We start from the raw sequence: 16,066 nt of genomic DNA, 5'->3' as shown, positions 1-16,066 counted from the left end.
TCCTTCATTTTGGACCATGCCCTGGAGAATTAATTCTGCTTTCCAGCAAGCATGTGGAGAACTGCATGATGCATCACTGATGATGACTCAGTTTGAAGTAGGGAAGAAAGTGATAATGACATGCTGTCAAATTCTACGGTGTTTTATAGTTAGTACTGAGACATATATCATTTCTTTGTTTTCTTCAAGTCCCAGGGGAAATAACTATAATAATATAACATCACCTCGAGGTATTTAGAAATGCACTACCTAGCAGAAAAGCAAAATGCAGACCAAAAGTAAATTTGAAATAGTTGAAATTTATAAAAGATAGCAGGTAAAAAATGGGAATTCACGCCACAATAAGTCTAACCCTAACCCTACTGACTAGACCCTCCCTGAATATATGCGTTTTCAGACCTTTGTTCTGACTGCACAAAGTGTCCTGCAGTATCACATGACAACACAACAGGAACCAAGCAAACAGTCTGACTCATAGACACAAGTGATTTAACTCATTGAACTGATTTCTGAAATGTCTCTATTCCCCGAGGTATGTAATATCAGACAACCAATTGGTGATGTTCAAGTCAAGACAAGATACCTTTTCAACCCACACCTTTCTCCCCAAGGCTACAGAAAGACACAATTTAATCAGTGCAGGCACAAACTCAGAGAATTCATATACAGTACGGAGCATGGGAAGAAATCTGTCTTGCTTAGATGGATGAATAAAACGGCTGACTTATGACATAACTGTCCTGACAAGCCAGGCAGTCTCAACGTACAACCCCTTAAGATAATATTGCCATAACACATTATGATAGTAAATTACTTATACAAATAATGCTTAGATTTGTTTTAACTTTGTCTATTTATTTTGACAAACAGTACAAAAAGTTTCGTTGCACAGCTAATAGCATATTATTGTTATACAGGCTAAGTGAACTGAAAACGTTGTCATAATTCAGATGTGTGATTTTGATGTTACTTTACAACATAAATATCTAATTCAGCCAATAACCAAACAATATAATAATTAGCTGACTAAATAAATACATATTTTATGCATATTGGGTGCCAGCTCACACAGGCGTGGTGAAGAATGGGTGTGGAGGGCGTTGCTTAGGTTTATCAAAACCACTGGATTATGTAGCGGATAATGGTAGGCCTGACTAGTCATATACTCCAGCCCAGTAGGTGGCGGTGTAAGCACCTTTCAGTTAGATGCGACCCGCAAACCAGAATCGATAGAAGAAGAAGAAAAGAGTCAAATTCAAAGAAAGTCACAAAGCTAGGTTAGCACTAAACAAAACAAGTCGGGATACATGTTAAATTTACAGATAGGTCGACACTGAAAAAACGGACAAATGTTTTGCCGAGTACATTTACGTAGATGGTAAGATACAGTAGACTGCTGTTCACACGAAACTGTGAACACAGTGTTCGAGCCAGCTATTTGACTTTTCTATCATTTACTTGAGTCTCCCGAGACCGACAGGGAGCTAGTTGGCACTAATACTAATATGCCTGCATAGCTATATTAGTCAAACGTTTCATTCATAATGGAGACAACACCCAAGACAGCCAAATGGAAGTCCGTCTATGGTACGCCTTGCTATGAAGAAGAGTCAAGTCCATGTGAGGTCAGCATGGGAAAGGTAAAGAATCAATTAGCTAGACAAAAGGTATTATTTCAAGACGAGACAGGAGTTAATCTGTAGATGACCCTCAACTGATTTTACACTAACTGTATGATTTGTCACTTGAAAACGAATGAGCAGCGCTAAACTACCAAATTCGAATAATTGATTTAAAAGTTTGAAGCCCTGTTGGGTTAGCCCGGTCAGATGTTTTATAACTTTTGGGATTACCTTTGTCCACGCTTAGCCCAAGCAGCAGCTGAGTGCTTCACTAAAGGCAAGATTGAAAAGGTCCAGGCGCTCTTTCACCTCGCCCATGTCTGTGGCCAAACGCCTTCATATCGAGGATGACGACAAAAATGATGTTGGACAAGACAAGCACGTACATGTTGGCATAGAAGAGTCACAAGATGTTCACATAGGGGCAAACATAAGTATTCTCGGAGAAAACGATATTACCAGTAGTATGCCTGAGTCACAGCGACCCACGCCTGGAGACCCACTCAGATTAATACACCAACTAAAAACAGAAGTGAAGGAAAGGGCAGAGACTCTCCGTAGACTCAAGATGGTGAAGATGTATAGAAGCAAGGTAGCTGCAATTTAAATACAGTTCTTGTCAATGTTTTAAAATATCTGGGTTTGGTATGAGTTTAAAGGCTAAGTTTCTTCTTTATTCTCTTTTCCAGAATGACCTGACCCAACTGACACGACTGATCGGCAAATGGCGAAGCTGTTGTCAGTCTGCAATGTATGAGCTCCAGACGGATCTACCGGTTGATGGGAAGAAAGCGAGTCTAGCTCAGCTCATAGACCTTTTTGGATTGGAGGATAGCATACTGCAGTTTGACCGGACAGAGGACGATTTCAGGGATGCATGAGTACATTGACTTTGTTCATACTGTTCAATTGACTATTAGGTTATCTGTTCATTCCTCTTCTTGGATGATAACGCTATATTCACACTGTTTGTTTCATGAGAATTTTTACTCACTCCAAAATATTTATGACAGTAAACACATTGTTTAATGTTTTATTTCATGCTGCTACATAACAAAGTTAGAACAGATTTAGAGTTTACAGAACTATGTTGTAAAGGTTTGTTTTATAAAGAATATGATATAAGGCACTGTTGATCTTTTGGTTATTCATGTTTGAGGTTAGCAAGTGCTGGGAAGGTTTTCTTTCTCATGCGCTCCACCTCGGCCCTAAGGATGGCTAGCTCCTCGGCCTGCTGCCTGGCCAGGTCCATCAGCTTCTTCCTCTGGATGATGTCCTGATAGCGCTCCTCAGCATCGCTTGCCTTGTTCTCCTCCATGGCTGGAAAAACATGTACAAGAATGGCTCATCGGATTCAGCAGCTACTAATGGAAAACACGTTGGATGTGAGATGGTTGCATTGGGAAACACTGTTGTACCTGTAGCCTCATAAAGGTGCATTCTTTCAGCCACAGTCACTTGCATGACAGTCAGCTGCTGGTTCAAAATGGAATTCTTCTCTGTCTTCAGTGCCACTTGTCTCTTCAGCTGCTTGATTATTTTCTTGCAGTTTTCTACATTCTTTGTGTGGGTCTATAACATAAGAATTTCATAATAGCTGTTCATAATAGCTGTTTTGCAGAGCACTTTGGAAATCAGACACCCAACATACAGTATATACATAATAAATAATTTAATATTTAAATGTTTGAAATACCTTTTCCTGTAAAGTTATTGTTTTCTCCAAAGTTGAAACCTTTTTTGACATTCGATTGTCATGGTCTGTCTCACTGAGATACTGAAGAGAATGAAAGAGCAAAAATATTAATATTAATACAGGTTGTGTACAATACTGTATATTCCAATCAAGACAAAGTCCCGAAGGACAATGTGCTGTTTAATCACAACATTAAATAAACACTACCAAGGGATTTTAAGTGAACAATATTTTCATTTAACTGGTGTTTTAAGTTGCCTTCTGATGGAAATTAAGTCGATATAGACTTCTGAACACCATACAAAAAAAGAAACATAACAGGACCTTCTAGAACTGCTGCAATGAGCCTTTTAATTAGAGATAAGAAGTTTAATTGCCACAGGCTACCAGTGTGACATTTCAGACCCTTTCATTCAATTTTTTCAGTTTAGTTCTCTGTAGAATGATGGCTCCTGTTCCTATCAGCACCAAGCCCCACCTCCTGTAGCTCCTGTGAGACACGCAGCATCTGGATGTCCCTGGCCTTGGTGTTCAGGTCCTCCATCTGCATCCGCATCCTCTTGTGTTCCCACTCTTGCTGAATGATGCCCTTACGGAAGTCCTTACACTCAACCATCTTGGCTATCTTTTGCTCTCCCAAAGCCTGCCAGTGGGAAACATTTCACAAAAGTAAAACCGAGTAATATTGTGAATGATAAAAGGTGTAAAAAGAAAAGAAGAACATGTTGAAACGCTGGTTAAACCCTTATACTTGATGCAATGTGAAGTGATCAAGTTTCAGACACATACTAACAATCGAGTTGTACAGTATATGAGGCTGGTGTGATGTGCCTTACCCTGATGGTGCCATTGAGGTCCTCCACCACATTCCTGGGGAGCAGCAGGGAATCAGAGTAGTCAGCGATGAAGTCTCCCGGCTCCACCTCCACCTGGCCCTGCTTCATCAGAATCTGGACCATGATGTCCAGACGGAAACGCATTTTCTCCTCACGCAGGCTGAGGAAACATTAACCCAGGGAGTTGAGCTCAGTATTAGACTCTCAGCATAACTGATACATCTCTCACGAGTAAAAATAGTAAATGCTGATTTAATAAATGTTATTTATGCCTACGCTTACATCAAAAAAGGTGTGTGTAAATTGTATAAACAACAGCATTCTCACCCATTGACATCGTCGATAAGGTTTTTTATCTCCATCTTTGCACTTTCATCCTCATCAATCCTCTTCTGCAGGAAAGCTTGCATTTCAGCTAGAGTCAAAGCCTTCATTTTCACCTGTGGAAGACGGGTGCGGTGAAATACGTTTGGATGGAAATGAAGAACTGTTACAGTGTTATTATATGCAACTTCCCTTGTTCATGCCACATTCAGAGGTTTGCATGCTGCACACATTTCCACTCATCTTAGAAACATTTAACCAGGAAGGAATACATACACGTTGTAGTTCATTCATGTATTAATCTAATGACCTGCTGTTCACTTTCCACCTTGGCTCTGCGGGCTAGGCAGAACCTCTCCCACACAGAGGGGTCCAGGCCGTCAGGCATGTTCTCTGGAGTGTCCAGTTCTTCCATGGCCTTCATCATCTGGCAGAGCCCCTCAGCCGCTGCACGGCCTGACTCAGGCCCAAGGTTTTCTTTAAAAGGGCTGGTGCTGTTCTCTGCCTGGGTCCTTATCCTCTGGACCCTGGAGCCACAAGCCTCTGTTACACACTGACTCAAAGCCCATCTCCATTTCAATCAAAAGTAGGGCAAATGTTTTTTTTATTATGTCACACTGACAATGAATAAATCACTCATTGATTCCATATAACTGCTATACCTGGGTCTGCGCTTGTAAAGCTTGTACAAATGATCAACAACATGACCTGGCACATCCATGAACTCCTTCCTGAATCCCCTATCCAGAATCTTGGAAGACATATGGAATGTGATTATTAGATAGCATTGAGAGGTCATATTAGGATAATCTTATCTGGAGTGCTGGCTACATATATCTTACTTTATCTTCTGCTACAACGTTGTCATAAGAGTCACGGAAGAGCTCCACATCCTCTTTGTGTCTGTTAAGCTCTTCTCCAATATCATTCTGTCAAAGGAATGCAAGGCTGTTAAGTGATGGGAATGCCAAGTACTGGGAATGGAGAAACACTCTCAGAGAGGAGACAGATTGAAATGCCCCGCAGGTCAGTTCTTGAAAAACATGTCAATCAAAAGACTAAGGGCTACGCCCCAGAATCTTATTTGAATTAGTAATATTACGGCTGCCAACAGAGCATCATGAAATACGACCGAGATAAAGCAATGGTAAAAACCTTCATTCTGTGCGAGACCTTTTTTTACCTTGTAAATTCGAGCCTTTTCTAGTTTCACGTTGAGCTCTCTCTCACGATTGAGCATCTCTTCCTCAATGAGAAGGGAGTGAACAAGGTTGGCAATTTTCAGCTCCTCCTAGAAAATATGTTTTCAATAAAGATGATACTGAAATAAGTGTGTGGGTGTGTGTGAGATGGTGGGTGTGCGTCTCACCTGGTAAATAACCATCTCAGTTTTAACCTTCCTCTCAAACAGCTTAGTCAAGGTATCATCAAAGCCCTGGGTGGCTTCTTTGATAGATGTCTGTAGTTTCTTCATTTCAGTCTCCAAGGTCTGGAATGAAAATATGCCCTCCCTTTCAAATATTTATATTGACAATGACCAATGAATAACGTCCTGCATATGTAATAGAAGACTGAAGAGCAGGGCTCATTTCTCCCAACCTTTCTGTATTTCTCCTTTTCCTCGCTCAGCTCCTTTGCTTTTTTCTCATAGTCTTTGTGGATCTTTTTCTCCTCCTCAGTCCACTGGATGTCTGACTTGGACAAGATGAACTCAGGCGGCGGGACCTCCTGTGTGTTAAGAAGCATGTGGTCAGGACAACAGTGCCCCTTCTCATGACCTGTGGTTTCAAAGTTTGAAACCACAGGTTTCTTTGCTTTGTATTATTTTGCCTGCCGTAATACTGAGAACAATTTCCTGTTGACAGCACCATTTTCAGGATGTCCTCTTTTTTCAGCTCAAGCACTCCACCCATCATGTCATCCAGAGCTCTGTCTCTGATGTTGTCGACCTGGAGTCCGAACAACAAAAAGACCCCAAAACAGCTATTACCCAAGGCCCAAACATCCTGGGTTGGAAAGGTAGAATGGGTGAGGGTGAGTTGAAAGAGAAAGGTGTGACTCGGTACCTTAGCAGCCAGGCGTCTTTGTTCCTCTGCCTTTTGTTTCTCCTCATTCATCGCCCTCTGCTCCGGGGAGAGGTACTTCTCTACTTGAATCTAGAATGCATAGGAATGTGCTACTCGTAAATCATCACCTGACATGCACAAATGCAAGTGTTTGATGGAAATACAAACTGTTATGGTAAATACAGTAGGTAAGAGTGTAAATGATCTATATTTTCTTCCACATTCACAGTCTCTAAGATTTTATAGTTCATTTCACCACAATTAAGGACATATTTAAAATTACATATTGGCCAAATTGTGAGGTTGTGCAGCTATGTTACCTCAGAGTCCTGTACAGTGAGCGCCCTCTCAGGACGTTCGTTGTCTGACAGGCTCGACTCCCATAGCTTCTCTTTCAGATCCAGCTCAGCCATGATCTCCACGATACGTCGGTTCTTATCCTTCACGCGGTTCATCTCCTGCTCCTTTTGCTTGTACACCGCCAGAAACTCGGTGTTGAAGGCCGTCTTTACTTTGTAGATCACATCCTAGACAGAAAGACGAGGCAGGTGGAGAAAATGAAGGTGTGGCACTGCTGCAACTCGTTTGTTAGATTCAGACATGGAATCTTTGGGTCGGATATGGATACACACTCGCCAAAAGTCGTGTCGTCGCCTCGTACCTGGAGCAGGGTTAGCTGGTTGATCTTCTGCTCTCTGATGTGCAGGCTGAATTGGTTGTAGAGGAAGGGGTTTGAACCTCCAAATTGAGCGCTCAGACTTCCTGTGTGAACGGCGCTCTCTGTCTCGTGTCCCTCCTCTTCCTCCTCTTCCTCTTTTTCCACAGGGTTCCTGCTCTTCGTCTCCAGAATCTCCTGTTGGAGCTGGGTCGTAGACAGAGAGGAACGTCTTGAATGAACAAAGATTCTTGGTGCTAAGAAGCACAGTCTGCTGCCGTGACGCGATACTGTGGACGCACAACTCACATTGCAGTCTGTGTTTTCGATCTTCCTAATACACTGCACCCTTTCAAGTTCCTCGAGCTCCTTTTGTGTGCGCTCCTTCATGGGGTAGTTCTTCACCTCGTGGTCAGAGTGGAAGGCCTGAGATACAGTACACAGACAACAGTAAGAAACTTATCTCACCTTCTTGTCAAACATTCTACAATTATCTTATTTGTGTGATTCAGAAAACTCTGTTAGTTGTAATTCCGGTCCTTATTACCTTGATAGCTTGCCCTTTGACCTTCATGGAATCCCAACACTCTCTCTTGAGGACATCACGCAAGTAGCATTTGGAAAGGTTCTCCAGCTCTATCTCATTTCGGACCTGAAATGTTCAATCAAAACCCAAATGTCTTGACCGTCGGAAACGTCTGACGGTGGGTGAACGTGTGTGTGTGTCTTACCCTGGTGACCTCCTGCTCCCCCTCAGCCTGCAGCCTCTTCTGCTCCTCCACATCCAGGTTGAATTCCTGCGGTTCCAGGCGCTCCATGTCGGGAAGGCTCTCGTTCTCACGCATCATCCCCTGGATCTGGACTCGCGCATAAGATCAAGAGGTTAGGAGCAAGAATCACAAGGTCGGAGAGGGATTGTGGTAGTGAAGTAGTTAAGCCTCACTTACGGTGTCTCGCAACTGTTTGACTCTTTTCCTCAGCTTCTTCTTCGTCTCAGAGAATTGCTGACTCTCTTCCTTGATGACCTTTGGAAACATGAAAAGTGGGGCTCGTTTTGCTTCAATGTGTGTGTTTTTACACAGTGTTGTGATTTTTAGAACGTACACTTTTTGAACAGCTTCATACAGTACTTCTGCTGGCAAACTGACATGGAGATGAACTGTGTTATCAATATTGGTTTCACAATAACATAACCACTTGCTGCTTACCTCACAAGTCGCTTACCTCACTAAATCAAAACGTGAAATGCACAGAAAGGGTTAACTATAGCATGCACCTTCTTGTCTTTATTACATATCAGACTAATTGTGAACAAGAAAACCAATATACCACATCACACCTGTCATATCAGTTGGCTGTTATCAACAGTCCTGTTGGGGCAACATTTTCTTTAGAAATGCTTATCTGTCATACTACTGTATCATTTGGTGCCTGATCCTTTCACATAATAAATAAGACCAATGTGTTGCTTTCATAAAGCAGGAATTTGCCAAGAGCAACACAGCTGCTTGAGGTATCGAAAAGGCATCTAATCTGTTTTCAATATAAAAGTCCTATATGAGTTGCCAGCAACATTTCGCAACATTTTGTTTGCGTTTTACAAGTTGGGAGCTGTGCTTTTATTCCATACTGCTACCAGATGTGGAAAGGTATCAGTATGTCTGAGTGTGACTGACCGCTTCCAGTTTGTTGTCCAACCAGGTGGAGTCTGTGGCCAGGGGCAGGTTGGTGTAACTCTCATCCTGCTCGGTTACATCCACCGGCTGTCTCTTGTCACTGGCCTACAGAGAGGATGGCATTGTCCCATTTGATACAACTTTGTAACATCTGATCTCTGTAATGGTTCTAAGAGAGACACCAGGGTTAAAGTAACATCATTGAATCAACTGGGAGTACCTCAACTTCAAGTAGGTCAGCTGAGCCAGTGGGAGACAATACACCTGAGCTCCAGTCAGCCATCTGACTGAGGACAGGGTTCTCTAATGTCACAACACTCTCCAGAGACTTAGCCATGGACTGGCTGTATTGGGTAGCTGCATTGCCTTTGCTAGCTCCAGTGGTTTTGAACCTGCGTACGAATAGAAAATGTAGACTGTAAGTTACATTAAGAGTAGTGTAAACCCTAAAAACATCATAACAATGTAAAACTTATGGAACTATTCGCTTTTTTTAAGATTCAAATTTGAACATTTTGCCCCCTGGTGTCAAGTTTTAGATAATACAATTGCCCCCTGGTGTCCAGGTTGAGATAACATAGTGAAAATATCTTACTTGAGCCTGGTACAGACCAGAGAGCCGTCTCTGAGGCCTGCAGTGATCAGAGTCTGACTGTCAGAGGTGAAGGCCACTGCTCTGATACCGTCCAGCCAACAAGAATGACACTGCATCTGAACATACCGCTCCTGCGCATGGCATCACAAAAGAATCATCATCATCTAAAATAAAGGCAATATCTATAATATATAAGAATAGCTTCTACTGGGTGTGCACTGTAGGAGAGGCTATACCAGGCTTGAGATATCCCTAATGCGCAGCAGGCCATCCTTGCCTACAGACGCTAGCCAGTTCTGGTGGGGTGACAGCAGAACAGACGCAGGACCTAGAGGATGACCTTCCACCTCCTTATCAGGACTTATCTGGTCCAGTTCCTGGTCAGGTGACCTCTCAGTGCTCTGGGAGAATATGGAGGCCATTTTTAGATTCCATGAACAAACACTTCTCCAAAACCAGGCAAACTATCTTCAGAACCACGCTACCTCAGTCAGCTGAGAACTGCCATAGATCTTTACCTCAGGAATCGGAAATCTCTGCAGAGTTTTTTTCTTGTGGCAGTAAGCAAAGATCTTATTGGTCCCCAGGACTGATGAGCTGAGTGAGTGAGGGACCTTGTAGGTGCAGCTCTTTACGATGTCATCAGACAGGGAACCCCGTAGGTCTGCACACTTTGCTCCCTCTGCTAACCATCAAAGCACGTAAGAACTACTACACATACATGCATCAGTACCACTGAGTTCATTATAATAACTTGTTTTTTTATCGAGCTGAATGGCAACAGAAACGGACTCTATAGTGACTGAACTGACATACAAGATGATGAAATTAAACATGTCCCAAACTCGGGCCCCCGGGTAGAAGGAGTGACTGTGCAGCTCTCTCTGTACCTGTGAGCTTCTGTACGGGCAGTGTGAGCAGAGTAAGCAGGCTGCCCTCCCCACAGCCTTGACTGGTGTCCTTCACTCCAGCACACAGGACCAGCAGCCTCACCTGCTTGCTGTCCCGGTTGTACTGGGTAGACATGGAGACCACCGGCCCGTGGACACCTGGACAAACACATTCAGCAATGACGCCTGTCAGGGAGCCGTCTTGCATACATCTGTCTGCAATGCTTGGAGAAACCTGCATGAAGTTGTGTGCAAGTATACCTGTGTAGCCGATGATTTCAAACTTCTTGGATGGCTTTGAGTCCAGTACATAGATTAGGGAGTCAGAGGCACCAGTGAAGAGGAAATGTCCTCCCTGGTCAAAGCTTTACAAAGAAAATACATCTCAGTGAGATCCTGATGACATTATATAAATATAAACCCAGATATAGACCCAAACCCATCTCCTCAGCTCCTGTTGGTGATTGGGGGGCTTACACTAGGTGGTCTACTGGAGCGTTGTAGAGGTGGACCCTGTGGACCAGGCGAGGCTCCTGCTCCCTGGTAAGCTCGATTAACAGGATGTGACCCGAAAATGTTCCCACGGCAACGTATTGTGCTGTGGGGCAACAGGCCAAGCTGCTCACCTGTACAAAAAAAACAATGCAAAAAGGATTTCAAGACATTCAACACATTCTACAATGCATCATACACAAAATAGTTTGCTTTTTGGCACATTATTCTAACCTTTACTTGAAGAGATAAGGTTCCGATGCAAATGCCATCATCTAGAGACCACACTTGCATCTCTCCTGAGTCCCTCACCGACTGCACCCAGGAAACAAACACAACAGCATCATGATCTGGACCAAAGAAGTAGTATAGAGGTTAGTATAAATATATTGCATTATTATTGGACTAACCACACAGACGTTTCTCTCTGTGTACAGCGAAGCTGCCGCCACAAAGTTGCCACTGAGCACATCCAGAACATTAACCACCTTCTCTGACTTTGTGGGTTCGTACTTGTAGATGCGCCCCTAAAAAAGTGCAAAGCAGTTTAGTAATTGCAGCCTGGAAATGAGAGAAATGTATGGACACTTTCATTTCAAATGTACTGAATCACTCACAGTATGAGATGTTAACATAAGTGTATCATAGTCAGGGGAGAATGTGATGGTTGAGGCTGGTTCATCTAAATTCCAATGTTGTGTGACCTCAACGTGGTCACCTTTGATTTTCAAGCAGCGTAACAGACTCTCCTGTAAAACAGCAAGAGTATAGTTACAGTAGTGCGACTATATATCAATATATCAGTCAAAGTGCTGTAATCACACATTACAGAGAATAAGTAGGCAGAATTGTTTACCTTTCCTGAAACAAAGAGTCCATGTTTATGTAGAGCAAAGCTTTCAAAGCTTCCCTCTTTTAGATCGGTTACATCTCCAGCAGCTAAAATAGGGAAAACAGTCTTACATAGTTGTCCGAAAATGGCTATTCATGACTGTACTGTATAGCCATTTTTTTTAAACATTGTTTCCCTTTCTTTTGCTTGTACCTGTGGGGCTGAACAGGACAGTGATGGAGAGAGACTCTGGGTCGACCTGCAACAGAAAACCTTCCTTACATCCCACATAAAGTTCTGAAGAAGCTGTCCAGCAGACAGCACTAGGGCTTAGTCTGCTCCTGATCCACTTCATAGGCTGTGGAAACACAGAGGCACCACAGGGAAATGTTATTTCAATGAACCATTGCTCATTTGTATGATAAGCTATATATGCTAGAATCCTCCTTTTTAGTATTGTGGAGGTGTGCAGCATCCTACCACAAAACATGCTGCCTTGTCTCCTGTCAGCCCTGCGACTGCAGTATTAGGCATCTGAGGGCCAAAGTAGGTGAGTTTGCCGTTGGGAACATGAGAGGGGTTCGACTCCCTCTCCACAAGGGTGCCATCAGTAGCAGGGAGATCTATCACACTTCGATGTGACAGAGAAAGGGTCCAATTGAATACATCAGATTTAGACAGATGTCTAGTACAACGTTGTACTAGATAGGCTACACAGAAACTTCCCAACCTTCCTCACCCTGGTTTCATGATATGAAAGTTGTCACTCTTCTCAATGTTCCAAACAGTTAGGGATGCAGCCCCCACAGCACAAATCTGAAGCCAGTTCAGAGGGTTGAATATCAAAGATGTTATACCCATTACAGCCTGTGACTGCTTACAAATTTGAGATCCAGTCTCCCAATTCCTAAAATAGAGCATACAGAAGTGAGAGAGCAGGTTGAGTGAATACACACAGACTGTTAACAGAATGTTTGGAAGGAATACAAACTCAATAGCTATAGGGAATTGTAATATCTCCAGTTGTAATTTGCTCACCATACTGTTATGGTGTGGTCTGGAAGTGATGAGCAGCAGGCCAAATATGGACCAGCATCACTTAGGGCTATAGAAGTGTAGGATAGTTTGGCTGTTCCTGAAGAAAATGTAACCACATTCGTTTAGCTCTGCAGACTAGGCCCTAAACCTATTAACCACTGGTATCTACAAACCTCAGTACAAAGACAAGTTCTTACCCTTTAATTCGTTTTTCAACCCAAGTCCTGGGTAGTTGTACACAAATATGGAGGGATTCAGCCTTTGCTCAGAGAACGCTAGAGTTCTACAATTGCTATTTGCAGTGACGGTACCTATTCCTCTTCCAGGACTTTGCAGCACATTTCGATTTTTGGTCTTCATGTCCAGGAAAACGATGTAATTCCCACAGATGTAACACACTGTTTTCTTGTCAACAAATTCAACATTTTGATGTGTCAATCCCTGTGCCCACCTAGAAAAAATACTTTAATTTAATTGCAAACCTTGATAACCATGATAACTACGGCTACTGTATCTGGCTGTCGAATGTAGAGCTACAGTACAGGCTACTGTACAGTGCAGTAACACTGTACAGTAACATTGGTACTAACTATGTTTGTGGTTGCTACTACTGTAGTACTGTACTGGTAGTATACAGTAGCTTCATGAATAACAAATACACATTATGCCAAGTTCTAGTTCCATAGGCTTGGCCAGGAACAAAGTGCTTCTTACCTGACTTCTAAATTCCCCAGTACATCCATATCAAATAAACCAAGTAGCTAACTATATTTAGCTAGACAGAAAGAAAGGCTATCATATAGCTTACATCAGCGAAAAACGTTTGGTTGTGTATCCTTGACAACCACAACTTCCATGATTGTCTTTGCATACGGTTCAATGATTGGCTGTTGAATCCTTCGTTGAAACACCCCATTTCACGCCCAGGGAAGTTGTGTCGATCCTGTGATCGGTCACGGCTTGATCATTCCTTGAGAAAGAAGCTCTACTTACAGAAGCATGGCATCTGAAAAGTGTTTCGCCAACGGTAAGAGCTAACTTTGTTTGTGGATGCTCGCTACTCCTAGCATGCACTAATATTAGATTGCTTGAAAGGCTATGTAGCTATCGCTGGTAAATAACTATATTGACTATATTTTATAACAGATTGATAGCTACGTCTGATCAAGGATCATCAATGTCAAATCGTTCTGCCAAATATGTATCAAGCATGGTTGCATGACTACCATCTAAATTTATTTCAAATATTCGACCAAATAATATTTGGTTTCCCCCTCCCAGTCGGATGTTGTTTTCCTGTTAGGCTACATCATAAACCAAGCTACGCTGACAACGAAACTAATGCACTGAAAGTGCAATAAATTCAGCACGTTTCCTTTAAACGTTCTTACTTGTCTGCTTGCTTACAACCATAGTTACAACACATGATCGTGTTTAGTATCGTGCCTCCAAACTCCAATTTGCGAATTGGTGATGAGTTTGGGAATCTTGAGGAGACAAAATTCAGCTTGCATGATAAAGCGAAATGGGCTGGGTTTGACTTTTGCTAAGTCATTGTGAAACAAAAGAAAGAAAGAAAGCGAAATGTAGCCTATACGCCGTAACCTTTATTCACACTAACTTTAAATAACTTTCAGACTGGATTTCAGTGGGTGACTGCATGATTAAGCATAATTTGCCACACATGCCGACAGTATCGGATTAAATCAAGGGTCAATGAGCCTGTCAAAGGAGAATGCACAGAAGACTATTGGTTTTTCGTAGATGTTTGGTACCAAAGGATGTAGTGATTAAATCAAAGTGACATAACCTTTGCACTTGTTTTCTCCAGGTTCCTCAGCCCCTGGTCCAGTGCCCAAGGGACACATCAGGCTGTACAGTATGAGATTCTGTCCATTTGCTCAGAGGACCAGACTAGTGCTACAGGCCAAGGGAATCAAGTATGGCAACTATGGATTAATACATTCACTGTAATATTTTCTATGAAAGTTTTCTTTTACTTTGTGTATTGTTTTCTACTTTTGTTTTGTTTCCTTAGGCATGAAACCATCAACATTAACTTAAAAGACAAACCTGATTGGTACTTTGAGAAGAACCCTCTCGGTCTTGTTCCAACTTTGGAGACTGCGAGTGGTCAGGTGATCTACGAGTCACCAATCACCTGTGACTACCTGGATGAAGTTTATGCAGAGAAAAAGCTGCTGCCAGCCGATCCATTTGAGAAGGCCCAGCAGAAGATGATGCTGGAGAACTTCTCCAAGGTCTGTTCATTTTGTTGTATGGCCAAGTACTTGTAATTTCTTAAATATCAACTATATTCAAAGACCAAAATGTGTAATACGGTGAATACTTTTCATTAGAAATGTACATTAACTAAGTATTATTATTATTTTCCAGATCACACCATACTTCTACAAAATACCAATGGGCAGAACAAAAGGAGAGGATGTATCAACATTAGTAAAGGAGCTGAAGGAGAAATTTAACCAGCTGAATGATGTAAGTGATCTCTACTAGTGTTGTAAGTCATGAACATGCTTGTTTTCAGTGTTTAATACATAAAGGAAGTTATATGCCTCTCATTCAGTTGTCCTTGGTTTCCGAACCATGTGTATAGCGATTCAGTATGTCTACACGTCTGATCATTCACTTTCAGACCCTTGGCAAGCAGAAGTTCTACGGTGGTAACTCCATCACCATGATTGATTACATGATGTGGCCATGGTTTGAGAGGCTGGAGATGTTCGATTTAAAGCAGTATGTAGTCCCCTATTCTCAAATTCAAGACATTGATGAGGCCTCTATTCCTTTTGGTCAGTGTAATTCTCCATACTGTATCTCTGTCTCCAGATGTTTGGATGGAACTCCTGAGCTGAAGAAGTGGACCGAGCGCATGATGGAGGATCCTACAGTCAAGGCCGCATCGTACAGCCCTGATATCTACAAGGCCTTCTACAAGACTTACATTGACGGACAACCAAATTACGACTATGGTCTGTAGACACCAGTCAATAAAGACTTCTGTACACGTCCAGTTCTTTTATATTCCCATCCTCATTGCAGCGGTTGTCCAAATAACAATCTGCAGTGGTCTTTCTGATGAAATGTTTCAGAAACATTCTTATCTTTGTTCTACCTACCTTTTAATTGCACTTAGTATATTATATTAGCCATAGGTAATTGAATAATCTGAGCATAGTACTGATTATGTGGTATTTCATTGGTGTTAGAGAATATCAATTGAAACTTTTGGATCATGTGTGATAAGGCTAATCTCTTCTTTGTTAATTGAACAATAAACTGTTTCAAACAACATATTTACATTCCTGATAATCTGTGGTGCA

General features: G+C 42.2%; 3 protein-coding genes across 3 annotated transcripts; 2 read left to right on the top strand and 1 right to left on the bottom strand.

The window, feature by feature from the left end:
• The first annotated feature begins 1,196 nt into the window (after window positions 1–1,196).
• sfr1 (SWI5-dependent homologous recombination repair protein 1) lies at window positions 1,197–2,753 on the top strand. Its single transcript, XM_062463821.1, has 3 exons — window positions 1,197–1,640; window positions 1,870–2,214; window positions 2,312–2,753. Exons 1-3 carry the CDS (start codon window positions 1,545–1,547, stop codon window positions 2,501–2,503), a joined length of 633 nt encoding a protein of 210 aa, XP_062319805.1. The 5' UTR covers window positions 1,197–1,544; the 3' UTR covers window positions 2,504–2,753.
• cfap43 (cilia and flagella associated protein 43) lies at window positions 2,622–13,522 on the bottom strand. The gene is made up of 38 exons (XM_062463822.1): window positions 13,437–13,522; window positions 12,920–13,173; window positions 12,723–12,819; window positions 12,424–12,591; window positions 12,165–12,315; window positions 11,898–12,042; window positions 11,709–11,791; window positions 11,470–11,601; window positions 11,263–11,379; window positions 11,087–11,167; window positions 10,838–10,986; window positions 10,622–10,725; window positions 10,361–10,519; window positions 9,989–10,152; window positions 9,707–9,871; window positions 9,471–9,601; window positions 9,096–9,267; window positions 8,876–8,980; window positions 8,147–8,224; window positions 7,931–8,056; window positions 7,747–7,851; window positions 7,509–7,625; window positions 7,206–7,406; window positions 6,865–7,071; window positions 6,545–6,634; window positions 6,347–6,427; window positions 6,078–6,206; window positions 5,848–5,967; window positions 5,662–5,769; window positions 5,321–5,407; window positions 5,141–5,229; window positions 4,789–5,005; window positions 4,482–4,594; window positions 4,155–4,314; window positions 3,797–3,961; window positions 3,319–3,399; window positions 3,041–3,194; window positions 2,622–2,942 (listed from the first exon to the last, which is right to left on the bottom strand). The coding sequence occupies exons 1-38, from the start codon at window positions 13,463–13,465 to the stop codon at window positions 2,767–2,769; spliced, it is 5,010 nt and encodes a 1,669-aa protein (XP_062319806.1). The 5' UTR covers window positions 13,466–13,522; the 3' UTR covers window positions 2,622–2,766.
• Window positions 13,523–13,640: 118 nt separating this feature from the next.
• LOC134022342 (glutathione S-transferase omega-1-like) lies at window positions 13,641–16,047 on the top strand. Its single transcript, XM_062463788.1, has 6 exons — window positions 13,641–13,749; window positions 14,554–14,662; window positions 14,761–14,983; window positions 15,120–15,221; window positions 15,379–15,479; window positions 15,573–16,047. The coding sequence occupies exons 1-6, from the start codon at window positions 13,722–13,724 to the stop codon at window positions 15,721–15,723; spliced, it is 714 nt and encodes a 237-aa protein (XP_062319772.1). The 5' UTR covers window positions 13,641–13,721; the 3' UTR covers window positions 15,724–16,047.
• The last annotated feature ends 19 nt before the right edge of the window (window positions 16,048–16,066 follow it).

This window comes from Osmerus eperlanus, chromosome 6, assembly GCF_963692335.1.
Source record: "Osmerus eperlanus chromosome 6, fOsmEpe2.1, whole genome shotgun sequence".
NCBI classification, from domain to species: domain Eukaryota; kingdom Metazoa; phylum Chordata; class Actinopteri; order Osmeriformes; family Osmeridae; genus Osmerus; species Osmerus eperlanus.
This window is presented reverse-complemented; position numbering and strand designations above follow the sequence as displayed.

Excerpts from the sequence above, each read along its gene's own strand:
- sfr1 (XM_062463821.1), top strand. The coding sequence starts at position 1,545 with ATGGAGACAACACCCAAGACAGCCAAATGGAAGTCCGTCTATGGTACG. Across the intron at positions 1,641-1,869 it reads GTGAGGTCAGCATGGGAAAG|CCCAAGCAGCAGCTGAGTGC; the intron begins GTAAAGAATCAA and ends GTCCACGCTTAG. Across the intron at positions 2,215-2,311 it reads TGAAGATGTATAGAAGCAAG|AATGACCTGACCCAACTGAC; the intron begins GTAGCTGCAATT and ends TCTCTTTTCCAG.
- cfap43 (XM_062463822.1), bottom strand. The coding sequence starts at position 13,465 with ATGGATGTACTGGGGAATTTAGAAGTCAG. Across the intron at positions 11,602-11,708 it reads GACTCTTTGTTTCAGGAAAG|GAGAGTCTGTTACGCTGCTT; the intron begins GTAAACAATTCT and ends GCTGTTTTACAG. Across the intron at positions 4,315-4,481 it reads CTTATCGACGATGTCAATGG|CCTGCGTGAGGAGAAAATGC; the intron begins GTGAGAATGCTG and ends ATGTTTCCTCAG.
- LOC134022342 (XM_062463788.1), top strand. The coding sequence starts at position 13,722 with ATGGCATCTGAAAAGTGTTTCGCCAACG. Across the intron at positions 14,984-15,119 it reads TGCTGGAGAACTTCTCCAAG|ATCACACCATACTTCTACAA; the intron begins GTCTGTTCATTT and ends ATTATTTTCCAG. Across the intron at positions 15,480-15,572 it reads GAGATGTTCGATTTAAAGCA|ATGTTTGGATGGAACTCCTG; the intron begins GTATGTAGTCCC and ends CTCTGTCTCCAG.